This window comes from Magallana gigas, chromosome 2 (genome assembly GCF_963853765.1).
Source record: "Magallana gigas chromosome 2, xbMagGiga1.1, whole genome shotgun sequence".
Classification (NCBI taxonomy): Eukaryota; Metazoa; Mollusca; class Bivalvia; order Ostreida; family Ostreidae; genus Magallana; species Magallana gigas.
Window position 1 is genome coordinate 3,723,383 of NC_088854.1, and position 12,281 is coordinate 3,735,663.

The 12,281-nt window shown below is 39.1% G+C and overlaps 1 protein-coding gene across 15 annotated transcripts in view; it reads right to left on the reverse strand.

Annotated features, from left to right (window-relative positions):
- Positions 1-381: 381 nt before the first annotated feature.
- LOC105321680 (serine-rich adhesin for platelets) overlaps positions 382-12,281 on the reverse strand; it is a 65,293-nt gene continuing 53,393 nt past the window's right edge. For 13 of the 15 annotated variants that reach the window (XM_066074581.1, XM_066074568.1, XM_066074576.1 and 10 more), the window contains 20 exons: positions 11,169-11,336; positions 10,518-10,753; positions 8,922-8,975; positions 8,034-8,129; positions 7,255-7,480; positions 6,898-7,052; positions 6,332-6,624; positions 6,062-6,206; positions 5,733-5,878; positions 5,442-5,598; positions 4,838-5,004; positions 4,623-4,732; positions 4,320-4,489; positions 4,043-4,194; positions 3,384-3,697; positions 3,082-3,221; positions 2,824-2,979; positions 2,471-2,629; positions 2,186-2,307; positions 382-2,081 (listed from right to left, as the gene is read on the reverse strand). In XM_066074581.1, coding sequence (XP_065930653.1) covers positions 1,839-2,081; positions 2,186-2,307; positions 2,471-2,629; positions 2,824-2,979; positions 3,082-3,221; positions 3,384-3,697; positions 4,043-4,194; positions 4,320-4,489; positions 4,623-4,732; positions 4,838-5,004; positions 5,442-5,598; positions 5,733-5,878; positions 6,062-6,206; positions 6,332-6,624; positions 6,898-7,052; positions 7,255-7,480; positions 8,034-8,129; positions 8,922-8,975; positions 10,518-10,753; positions 11,169-11,336 — 3,409 coding nt within the window. In that variant the 3' untranslated portion in view covers positions 382-1,838. The remainder of the gene's footprint in view (positions 2,082-2,185; positions 2,308-2,470; positions 2,630-2,823; positions 2,980-3,081; positions 3,222-3,383; positions 3,698-4,042; positions 4,195-4,319; positions 4,490-4,622; positions 4,733-4,837; positions 5,005-5,441; positions 5,599-5,732; positions 5,879-6,061; positions 6,207-6,331; positions 6,625-6,897; positions 7,053-7,254; positions 7,481-8,033; positions 8,130-8,921; positions 8,976-10,517; positions 10,754-11,168; positions 11,337-12,281) is intronic. The other 2 variants (XM_066074569.1, XM_066074571.1) reach the window with 2 other exon arrangements.

Here is a 12,281-nt window from a genome sequence, read left to right on the forward strand (position 1 = left end):
ATTCTTCCGCCCATGCATCCTTCTGTCCATCTAAAAATTTTCCAGAGCATATCTTTTTCCCTCTTTGCCCAATCTTACTCATACTTTACGCACAGTGTTTTTGGATAAAGGGTGTGCAGTGACCTTGAATCATGTTTCTAGGTCGAAGCTGAAGGTCATAGCAGAATTATATGAAAAAACCTTGTCTGGAGTATATCTTCTCTCCCCTTGGTCCAATCTGGCTCAAACTTCACTCACAGAGTGCCTGTGGTCAAAAGGTGTGCAGTGACCTTGAATGAAGTTTGAAATTTATGGTCATCCTGCCTCCCTAAATACCCAGCAATCTGAGGGTCAGGCTCTGACAGGCCCACTGCATGGTTAACAGAAAACAATAACAACAGATGACATCTTTGTAACAATTTACTTTGGAAGCACTTTTTATACAAAAGAACAATACAGACATTAACAATATATTCATGTATACAAACAGGCATAGGGCTCTACCACTAAAATAAGATCACAGTTGCTTAAGGAATAAATTGCTAGCATCAGTAAGTATAGACCCAGAAATCTCATAAGCATGTCCTCCTGGCCGGGTCCATGAACTTTTACATAAGTTAGAGAATACAATATATGCATAAATATAATCTCTGAAAAACCCAACAAGTTTTAACTTAAGCTGAAAGTTATGGTTGCATATTGATAAAAAGAAAGAAAAAAAAGGGCTGAATTTTTAAATTAAAAACAAAACAAAACAGTAAACTGGCCAATAATTCAAGCAATTGCAAATCAGAATTGTTGAAAACTTGATAAAATTTAACAAGCTTTGCTTATAAAATACCAAATGAAACATCCCAATGCTTTTTCCTAAGGTCAAAATTGTTGGAACAAATCTCTGTAAATCAAAATATAGGTTTTGTCCAAGAAAGTTATTGTACACACAGAACTAAATAAAAACACTGGTTATTTCTAACAAAGCCGAGGTGTTAAATGCTTCAATGGATTTGGCAGTGAATAAAATTCTTCTGGAAACAGGAAATAGAGTAATGGATATCATTCCTTGAAAAACAAAAGAAACTAAATGAGTACAAGGATTAAACTGGGGGAGTTAAGAGAAATATCTGAATGGTTAAAGTCGCTAAAAAGTTGGATAAGTCATTGAATAAAATTTCTGTAAAAAGCTGAGCGGGTGCGCGATATGTTACGGGGACCTCACACATACACAGCGATATAGAGACAGCACCAGGAGTCCACCCAGCCCGGCTGGGGGAGGAGGAAGATTTGTACATCTTTGGTACACAAACATACATGAAAGACATTTCTCTCAGAATATTGCAGTTCATACAGTAGGCCAATGATCACAGTGTGGATTGCTGTTCACAGAAAGCTTGTGGTTTTGTAATGAGCGGATGGTTAATGATAGGTGTACTTATTCTTACAAGGTAATGCCAACATAGTTCTTCATTCCATGTTAAATATCAGAATGACTAGTTTGAGGGATATGGATCAACATTAAAGGTACTCTTCAATAATTTTGTTCACATAAGAAAATGCACAGTGTGCTCTCTGAGTTTACAACATCTGTTCAAAGGTGTATTAATCTGAATGACTTCAACAAATGGGAGTGGCATATGAAATCAATTACTTTCTTGTACTAGTAACTGCTCTCACATAATTAGTCTAAACAAACATGGATTTCTTGTTTCAATTGGACTTCATACTGTAGCTTGGGTTCGGTTCAATGTATGGATTTGTTCACTATCACCATGGCAACTGTTTGGGGGAACCACCATCGTAGCTATGGATTGGTTTACTGCTAGGTTTACAGAGCTGTCATTTTTGTACCCTAATGGCCGCCTTTAGAACAGTCCCACTTGTTGTTTGATTTTGTCTTGTTTCCACTGCGGAAGTTTGTAAAACTCTTCACGAGAGATCTCCATTATTTCCTCAAATTCCTCATCATCCAGATAGGATTCGAGGCGTTTTGCATCCACTCCTTCAGGGAGGTCATCTTCCATCAGTTCTTCGTACGTGTAGCGGGTCTTTGTCATTTTCCCCAGTATATCCTCCAGTGAAGTCATCTCTCCATCTTGTTTACCATCCTGCACACCACAAAGTAAGGTATTGTCATTTGTCAGGTCTAAAACTTCATAAAAATTTAACTTTCTATGAAAGAATTAAATTATGATGAGCAGAAGATGCTTACCCTGAGGTTGAGAGATTTGGCAGATTCATCCACATCCCAGTATGGGAAAAGATTGGTAAAATCCAGAGGCTCCAGACCAGCATACACTGCTACAGCCTTTGGGGGTAACTCTGGATTCTTCTCTACAATGGCAAGTACAAATTTCATCAGCACTTAAATTTCATATTCCAAATGGCTCCTATCCCAGTTGTGAAACAGATACATCTATATTCTCATCTGTGGTACACTTGCACAAAAAATGAACAATACTCTGAAAGTTTATTAAACTTGGACTATAATGTCTACCTTTACAATAATGAAGGGCGGTTTCTATTGCACATTTGCGGTCGGCACTGAATCGGGATTTGGCGGAGCCTGTGTGGACATTCTCTACCTCAGCGTCGGCTTCCTTCCACCAGCCATGCCAGAGGTATACAATGTTGTCATCATCAACCAAGAATAAACCTGAAAAGGCAAAGGAAATCATCTCTAACTGTGCCATTACCCCCACACTACATGTAGCTTGGCAAAATTGTGACTGAGGGTGTTTGGAGAATTGAAAAGAAAAGTTTTGTTTTATGAATGTTTTTATTCAGGAAGTGTGGTGTAGAGTGTATGACTGCTGGTGAATCCTTCGAATTAACAAGGCCTTCACTCACCCGGTTGAGACACATTATACAGGTCTGCCTGGAGGACAGGAAACGGAGTGCTGAGATCGGGGGACCGGGAGGGATTCAGAATCTCGTGGACGTCAAAGTTACCCGAAACACTGGTCATGTGGAACACACGTAAGGTGTAATCGTAAGGTGTGGGATCTGAATGGAAAAGAATCAACAATATAACTTCAATTCATTACCTTATTACTTAATATTTGAACAACATATTCACAAGTCTTACATGGGTACCTAATGACTTACCTGTCATGTGAGAGCAGTAGAGTGACCTTGTATTTGCCTTGACCCCCAGGGCTGACCATAACTCGGGTTTTTCAGATCCCTCCTCCATCTCAGTGATCAGAATGTAGATGCCTTCCTTGACTCCAACCTCCAGTGGACACCTTCAAGGAGAAATTGTTTATCGTAAACACAAACTACACACTATCTATCAACACTAAAGCATGGAATTCCTTCACTATAGATGTGCATTGCATAAAATTAATTATCACACGAAAAAGAATATACAACAAGGAAGCATTGCTGATGTCTTGGGAATCACTTACTTGTCCTTGAGTCTCTCTGCTGCCTTGGAGGCCATCTCTCTACAGTGGGGTGGAGACTTACAGCCGTGCCACACAAACATCAGGCCCGACTTGACGTTCAGCATGATGAAGGAGGCTCGACTCCGCAGTCTGTCTGCGCCGATAGGGATCTCGATCAGACAGGTCTCGTTCTCATACTCGCCGCGCACGCAGTAACAGCGCCACGCCCCCTGAGTGTTGGTGGCCTCATCTTCACGCTTCCCAATGTGAGTTATCATTCTCCCCTTAAACAGATTCAGGAAACACGGCATCTCTTTCCCTTCTGCCACTCGGACCTACAACACAGATTTCGTTTCATCAAAAGTATAGCACAGACAACATTGCCAATTAGTCATAACCAACATGTCAACTACATCGTCCTAAATCTTTATTATACACTTACTGTATACAGTGAAATATCCGCCCTTGTTTTCTTTTTGCCCTTTTCACCCTTAATGTCAACGGGCGAATTTAAAACTGGGCGAATCCCAATCTCTCAAATTATCTCTCTGCAGAATTCAAGAGGGAGCAAAACTGTTTGCAAGTGTAAAAGGGCAAAAATTACACAAGGTGAAAATAACCCTGTATACAGTATTTCTAGGCCCCGGATTCGTGTGAAACACGGTGAGCTGTATGATTACCTGGGGTCCTCGCTCCTCATCCAATTCCACTGTCATCAGAGCAGACGCTCCCTTTTCATTGATGGTTGAGTTCTTTCCTTGCCAGAAGAAATAGGCGCACCTCTCTCGACCCACTAAAGACTTTCTAGACTGTGTACCCTTCAAGTTCATTCCTGCAAGAACATACAATAATGCCATACTTAAACCCAAATTTGTGACTAATGTTTGTTATAAACAAATTGAAGGTACTTAATTTTATGTTTTACAAATAGAACAGTGAGAGTGCGGGTAAGCTCACCTTTACTTGTAATCATGTACTGCCACCTGACGACGTACGTGTCTCCATCGTGGAACTGACCAAAGCTGGGGTCCGGCATCTTGTAATGCTCGTACTCCAACACATGCCACACGGTCACTCCAAGAGTCACGATGTCCTGCTCTCTGATAAACCCTTCCATATCCTCATGCCTAAAAAAAGATTTTCATATTGATTACAAGATAGAACGGCAATTCACAGGACAAGTAAGCACAGACAGAGACTGGTGGCAGTGTTTCCATATAATCGGATGTCACATAAACCAGAGAAAAGTGCAGTACATACCAGACATTTCCTCGTCCTACATTGGATCCCTCGAGGACAAGTGACACAGCCCCTTTGTTGACGGGAATCATCAGCTTGGCATCATATGGTTTCAATTCTGTCAGATCCGTCTAAAACAGTCACAGCTCAGTCTTAGTTTTGCACAGAAATTCAATAAGAAGAGCACTGATAAGATACGGAATGCAACAGCAATTGTCAGTTCTTCTCATATCTACCTTGCTTCCAGCGTCCAGACTTTTGACCTTGATGAGCCGAGAGGTGTCCGGCCAATCAGAGAACTTCTCTCTAAACAGGATGGTTTCCATATTCTGGTTGACCTTACCAAACAGACACCAGGCCGGCCTCTCTTTGGCTGCAGCAGGCATTCCCCCCATCTCCTCAGCTGTCAAACAGAACACACACAGTGAGTATGCAGAGGGTCTACTGATTCTATGGTACATTTGTATTTCTGATGCAAAATTTTGAAAAAAGGACAACATGAAAAGCTCTTTGTTCATAATTCCTTGGGTAAACATGAAAAGCAGCAATAAAAACAGGGCTTCATAACAGGAACCAAAATAAAATGGCTGAACATTTACATCTCAAGAACTTTCTGGAGCAAAAGGATCAACAATCTGGGCGTGTCTTGTTAGTAAAGTTTGGTTCAGAGACACACGTTTAAAATCAGCTTGTCTGCTGTTTGACAACAAATATATACGGTATATATCTAGTAAATTGGGTGATTGTTAATGAACATCTTGAACAATGAATACCACAGAATAAACAATCAATCAAAGGCTTGAAAGTACTTGTAAACAAAAACCATGGAGGACAACTCACTGGATAGCGGGGACATTGGGTTTATGTCGCATGCACTGTAGTCATAACCTTTCTCATACAACTGTCGCGCTAGTTTAACCCCCATTTTACGTCTCTCAGGTTTGACAGCCTTTCCTTGCCAGACGTAGAGTTCAGTCCCAAAGTCAAAGACAAGCACCTGTTTAAGACAATAGAGACATCAGAAATCTCTCCAAATAATGTATTGAAAATTGCTATACAATTCAGTTTTGTTTAGCGAGACGAATCGATAGATTATTCTTATTTCCTCTATACTGATCTAGTAGAACTGACCTGGTCCTTTTTGAGCATTTCTTGTTTGGGCTGACCACCCCAGTATTCCTGATAGGGCACCAGAGAGTTGTTCTCCAGCTTGTACACCATATTGGACGCCATGATGTGGTTCTCATACAGCTCGTCTTCCTCGGTGGGACCCGCAGCTACAAACAACAACACATACATTGTGGTGTTTATCATTCACCTCTCAATAATATCTACTTATATCTGTAACGAGGCATTCTCCAGTAGATATATTGACAAAAGTTTATTTTAGCCACACCTTAATGATGTGGGTTTATTTTCCCATTACAAACCCTAACCATGGTACACAGTTTCACACTTACATGATATAGTTTTGAGTCCCCCAATGGCTGACCAGAATTTCTTCCCAGTCCCTAGATGGTGTCGCTTTTCCTCCACGGTTTCCACCAGTGTGGCCTTGGTGCCCAGGTCTTTCTTCTGGACAATGAAGGTGGCAATGTCTGCAGCCTACAGAAACCAAACACATCTCATCAACATATTCATATCATTAAAAAACAATCATTTTAATTTTACCATAGATGATGTTTTCAGTTATTGACGATGACAAAGGTGATTCAACATGTCACTCCTACCTTGGCCTTCTCAATGACATTGGCAAACTCTCCCACCCAGGTAATGACTTTGTCTGGAGTGACCAGGATGTAGCAGTCTCCGCTGTTTATGGATTTAGCTGACGGCTCCACTAAGCGGATTTGAACCTTGCGCCTTCCTTTGACATGGATCAGCATTAGGTCCTTGTACGGATCAAGGCGGGAGGGCAGACCCATGCCGGGCTCCCCAGTCTTACGTAATGACACACGGGCAAAGTTCTCTTTGCTGGCTAAGCCTGCCAGTGCTGCCTCAGCGAAACCAGCTTTATCTGCAACTATAAGTAAACAAGAGAAAGAATTAACAAGAGAATTTTTCAGTAACCAGAGAATAAAGATTCTACATAAACAAAAACAAAAATTAAAATTCTACATTAACCAGAAAGTTAGATTTATACATTGACCAGCGAATAAGAATTCCATTCTCTTGGAAATTATTTGAGGTCAGTTATCAATATGACATTGAAGGTAAAAAGGATAAAATAATCTGTGTCTATAAAATCTTCCTTATCATGTCATTATTACTATAAGTTTAATTCATAATCCCTTACTTTTCTCTTTTTGTTTGCGTCTGATCTCCAGTTCTGCGTATCCCATTTTGACCTCTTCGTACTCTGTTCTGATCTCTACTGAAGTTGTCTTCAGTGGATTTCTGACCGAGGTCGCGTGTTTACGCTTTGGACGAATCTTTCTCATAGTAGGTAACCTATATATACAAAGGTTAAAACAAACTTAATTTTAGAAACTGTTTATCAAAAACAATTACATAAGAAACCAGATTTGATAAACCGGTATTGTTTTAATGACATCAATGTGTATCAAAGTGTTCACAGTCTATTCACATTAAAAGTAAGTTAGTTTGTGCCTTACTGTTTTATTTAGAAATTTATTACCACAGCTTCACTTACATGTCATTAGCAATGATGAAGAGCTCGTTAAAGTCTTCCACAGTGACATCAATCTTCTCATGAACCTCTGAAGTTTCTGAGGAATGTCTGAAGAAGGACTTGAGGACTTCATCATCCATAGAGGGGACCTCCACCTTCACTGGCGCCTTCACCTCCTCTGCTGCCATGGTGATGCCCACTTTCACTTCCTTTGGTTTGGCCTCGGTTTCAGCCTCTACCGGAGGACCTAGCAGAAAAAACACGAAATTAGCCACACTGAAGATCATTCCTCATCTGACCAACAGCCTCAGCCTTGCAACAGACGGTCTAGTATCTACTAATATCTAGTTCTCTAATGATGATCTCTTAATTCAAGCAGAAACTGAAGTATCTCTACTTTATAACATGTGATTATCATACACATTGACGTGAATAAAATAAAACTGTATAATGACGATAGCGTGTTATTTGTAGTACACTAAATATAGATGTAAACTTCGAAGAGCAAAATCTATTCACCACCAAAGCAATTAGTGCATTTTTAGTGCCAGTATAGTTGGATGTAAATGAATACAATTTCAATCAATTTATATATAGTCCAGCCCAATCATGTATGATCATATTCCTTTATGATGAATTACAAAATGAATAAATTATTTAAACAAATTACATCAAATTAGTGAATACAGATGTATTATGAGTACTGAATTCCCTTTATGATGGTTATACCTACTCTGGTCCTTGCTGACCTCTAGGTGACCTTTAGGTGACCTCTGGTTTTCTGTGACGTGATCTCTTACCTGATATGATTGTCTTTGGAAGGGGGATTTTTGGCAAGTCTCGTGTAGGGGTCGAAGGTGACAAGATATCGGGGGAGCCGGACTCAGATTCGGACTCTGTAAAATGAATGCACAGTGCTCCGTGTGTTAGGTGATGTCCACAAAAAGCCTGGCCAATCATCATTAATGAGGTGATACCATCTCCTCAGCATTCTAAGCATTTCATCTCCGATATATCATGTGTCAACACCAGTTAAAGAGTTTTATTCCGCTCTTGATTGGAAGTTTGACTGAATTTTCATTGCATTATTTTTGTTCCGTTATTATGAATTTGAAATCTAAAATCCAAATAATATGATAGTGTTTGTCTTCCATTCAAAATTCAATTCTTCAATTTATTGTAGTTTTCTTTCAATGTTTTTAGCAATCTGATTTTTGAAATGCTTTGAATTGCTGAGAGTGATACAACAGTGACTAGCTGATTATATAATTAAAGCAAGCAAATCATTCATTAAACACCCTTTATACAATCAATCGTAGACCCCTATTACCTGGCATTCCAAACAAGTCACTACTAATGATACATAATGTTTACAAATTACTAAACTCCACCCATGCTTAACGGCATCAGACATATTCTTACTTTAATATAATCTCTCTCAGACAACATTAACTCCCTGACATGTACTTTTTCAAGTAATGAGAGGAATTTATTTACATCCTCAATTTTTAGTTATATGCCCCTAATTTGATTTTAAAATTTTAGAGAAGCTGTGAAAGTGACCACAGCACACAGTAGAGAATGAGTTAACACAGCACGCTGTATACATCTGCTGTATATAATTGTCTGAGTAGCAACAACACTGTATACATATTAAGGGTGTTCACCACAGCACAAAGGGAGAGTACCTCGCTTGGATCGCTCCCTCAGCTTCTTCATCAATGGACTCTCCTCCACTTGACCTGTAAAACGAGAAAGTTCAAAATGAGGCTCAACATAATACAAAGACTATATTAAAAATATGCGTTGATGCCCAAACAAAATATACGGTAAAGAGCATAAATGAAGAAAACAAGTTGCTGTCCTTTAAAAAAGGACTACAATACGTGGACCATTTGCATGTGTTTCCAACGAAAACGTGAAAGCCTTAAGATTATCAGAGATTCCACCAACTCTAGCCCTCTCCTTTTAACCACTAAATTTGTACGTTGTATTACGTATACATGTATGTATAGCTCTGACTTTTTAGCTCAGAATTTAAAGGATTCATATTTCTGAAATAATTATGATCTATCTATGAATGAAGTTTGCATAAATAGTATCAGGCATTTGGTGAATTCTATTATTTGTGCACACATTACGATTCGCACTACTTTGTTAACTATGTAGTGACAGCTTTGTGTAAATTAAAAATTTCATATTTTGATGCATTTTTCTTGAGATTTAAACTTTTATAGTGACATAATTATTCAATCATACTTAAATGCTTAAAAAAAATTAATCGGGAAGTTCTTTGGCCTTGCCTACTATAAATGTAAAGTTAAGTTACATGTGTATTTGGTAAACAACAAAACATTGCAAATTATGCTATTTGATGCATGTTGTAGTTTCGGCATAACATTAACTTATTTCATAATACTGATAGTTCATATCACATGCCAATCATTTCTTTAAAAGAAATACTTTGTTTCTGTACTGTTTACCGACAACTTTACAATTACAGCTCCTTTGAACTTATATGTGCATATGGCACGGAATCCCGATCCCGATTCAGATAAACGTGTGCTAGCCTGGTTCCCTGAGCTACCCATTAAGCACAGGAACCAGGCTAGCTCATTCGAGGCTGAATTTTTCCCCATAGCATCCGGTTTAACCTTGCTTATATATTTTCTGCGTGGACCTCAGGGTCCACGCAATAAAGTTGCTCCAACATGACACAAATAGTGTGAACATAATACCCAATGATGTTCCAAAATAATACAAGAAGTGTAAAAATTCACTAATCAAAATATGCCTTGAGTCACAAATTTGATATGAAGAGCTTACACAAAGTACATAATGCAAGTTCAATCAAAGTTCACAGTGAAGTTCTGATTGTGTAATCAAAGTACATAAAATACAAGAGTGGAACCAAAGTGCCTTGGTCCCACCCAAGGAAGGAACACCAAGTACTTGTAGACTAACAGATGTGTAATTATAATCAAAGGCATCCATCAAATGAAAATATATCAAACATTGTTTTACTGTAATTTTCAATGATCAAGAATATTCATACCGTTTGATGTTCTTTCTGTACAGATGATGATGTTAGTAATTTAAAAGGTTCAGTCCCATTATAAATAATTTATAGCGTGCAAGTTTTTTCAACTTCTAGAGCAAAGCTGAGAACAAACGCTGCATTTCTTTAATATCATTTTAATTGAATTCAACGATTAGTCAGCCCACACTCCCGTGGATAGATCACCCATCAACCCAAACTCCCTTGGAGAGCCCCACCCACTCACCAGCCAGTTTATGGGCCACCGTGAACCGCTTGGCATCGTTCTCCTCCACGCGGCCCTTCCAGCCGATCTGCGAGGTCTCCAGCAGGTTGAGTCGGTCAGCGATGCTGTGAGGGCGGGGGGCATCCAGAGCCCTCTTCTCCCTTAGCTTGACCTCCACCTCCTCCGCCTGAAGTTCGGCTGGCTTGGACACCCGCTTCTTCCATTCCTCCTCCCCACTCTTTTTCAACAGACTTAACCTTAACAAAACATTTATATGATAAATAAGTTTTGAATAATTAATTTTTGTGACACTGATGATATTAGGGGGTAAAATTACATCCAACACATGTTGTTTTGCTTGTCTTTTCAGATAACATTATTTGCCCTCTGTTATCCCTTACTTTTCTCACTTCCTGAACATGAAGTGTAGGGCCTAACCACTTCCTGAATATCGAGTGTTGCCCACAGTAGATAATAAATTCAGCACAATCTCTCATTATATGACTATTGATATAAATTATATTGATATCGATGACTGATATTGATATACTCTGTACGTACCTGTCTTTGACTACTGATATTGATAACTGATATTTATCTCCTCTGTACCTGTCTTTGAATACTGATATTACGGGTACTATAACATTGATACAACTGACATTGACTTTGTACCTGTCTCTGACGGAGACTTTGACTTCCGAGGACTGGCCCCCCTCAGCCTCTCTCTTCTCCTCGGGTGTGATAGGCTGAGTCTTGTGGCGTGTCGCCCCGTAGCGGAGTTTGGGAGACCCTTCAGGAGATTTTTCTGGGGAGGTCTTGTCATTTGGCTGGGTGAGGAATCTAAATTGTACAAAAACTACTAATACAAGGAAAATGATGATTTCTAGATTAGTATTTAAACCATGCAGTATAATAGTATTATACTATAACAATTATAATAAGATTATAATAATACACAAAAGTAGCAGTAAAATGTATGCATCAAAAATCAAAATGGAAAACGGGGTCAATCTCAACTCTCTGATGCACCTTATATATCAATGACAATATAAAGCCACAGATATAGACACTCATGCTGAGTTCATATGTCCAATCACCCAGTGATGAAGTTCACATAAATCTATATGTCAAACAAATCAATGCTGCATATGTCTTGATCCACTAAATCTCACAAAAGAATGAAAAGATTTTCACAACAGACAAACCTTGCAGGGGAAGACTTTGTTTTAGATTCCAATTTCTGTTTTGATTTGTTGGATTTCGATTCAAATTTCAGGATAAGGTTAGCAATCATATCCTGTCCAAACTTGGGCATTTTCGCAGTATGTAAGGACCAATCCTACATCCACGACGTCTACACAGGGAATCGAATGCACAATGAAAACAAAATGTCACCACGCTGATGAGTCTATATCACATTATTTTTTCTCACTGATACTAATCCCCAACTGAGCTCTCTTTTACTAACTACAAGCACCACCGCTAACATCCGTGCGGTTTCCTGTTTGCTGCTACGACCGTCTAGTTAGCCGGCCTTACATCCGAATCATCGCACTGACTTTAACTTGATCAGTCTTGCTTAAAATGTAAAATCAACTCATCCAGGGATAAGCTTTTGCCTGTCTCTTTTTAGTGCAGGAAACAAGCTTCACAAACCAATTGCTGGACCTTTTCCTCCCAGAGTTACATTTATGTGCAATTATAAAACACCCTCTAATTGTAATTACGTGTAAACCGTCATTTCTGATAATCCCTTATCCTCCACATAACATTGCCAAATTTTTA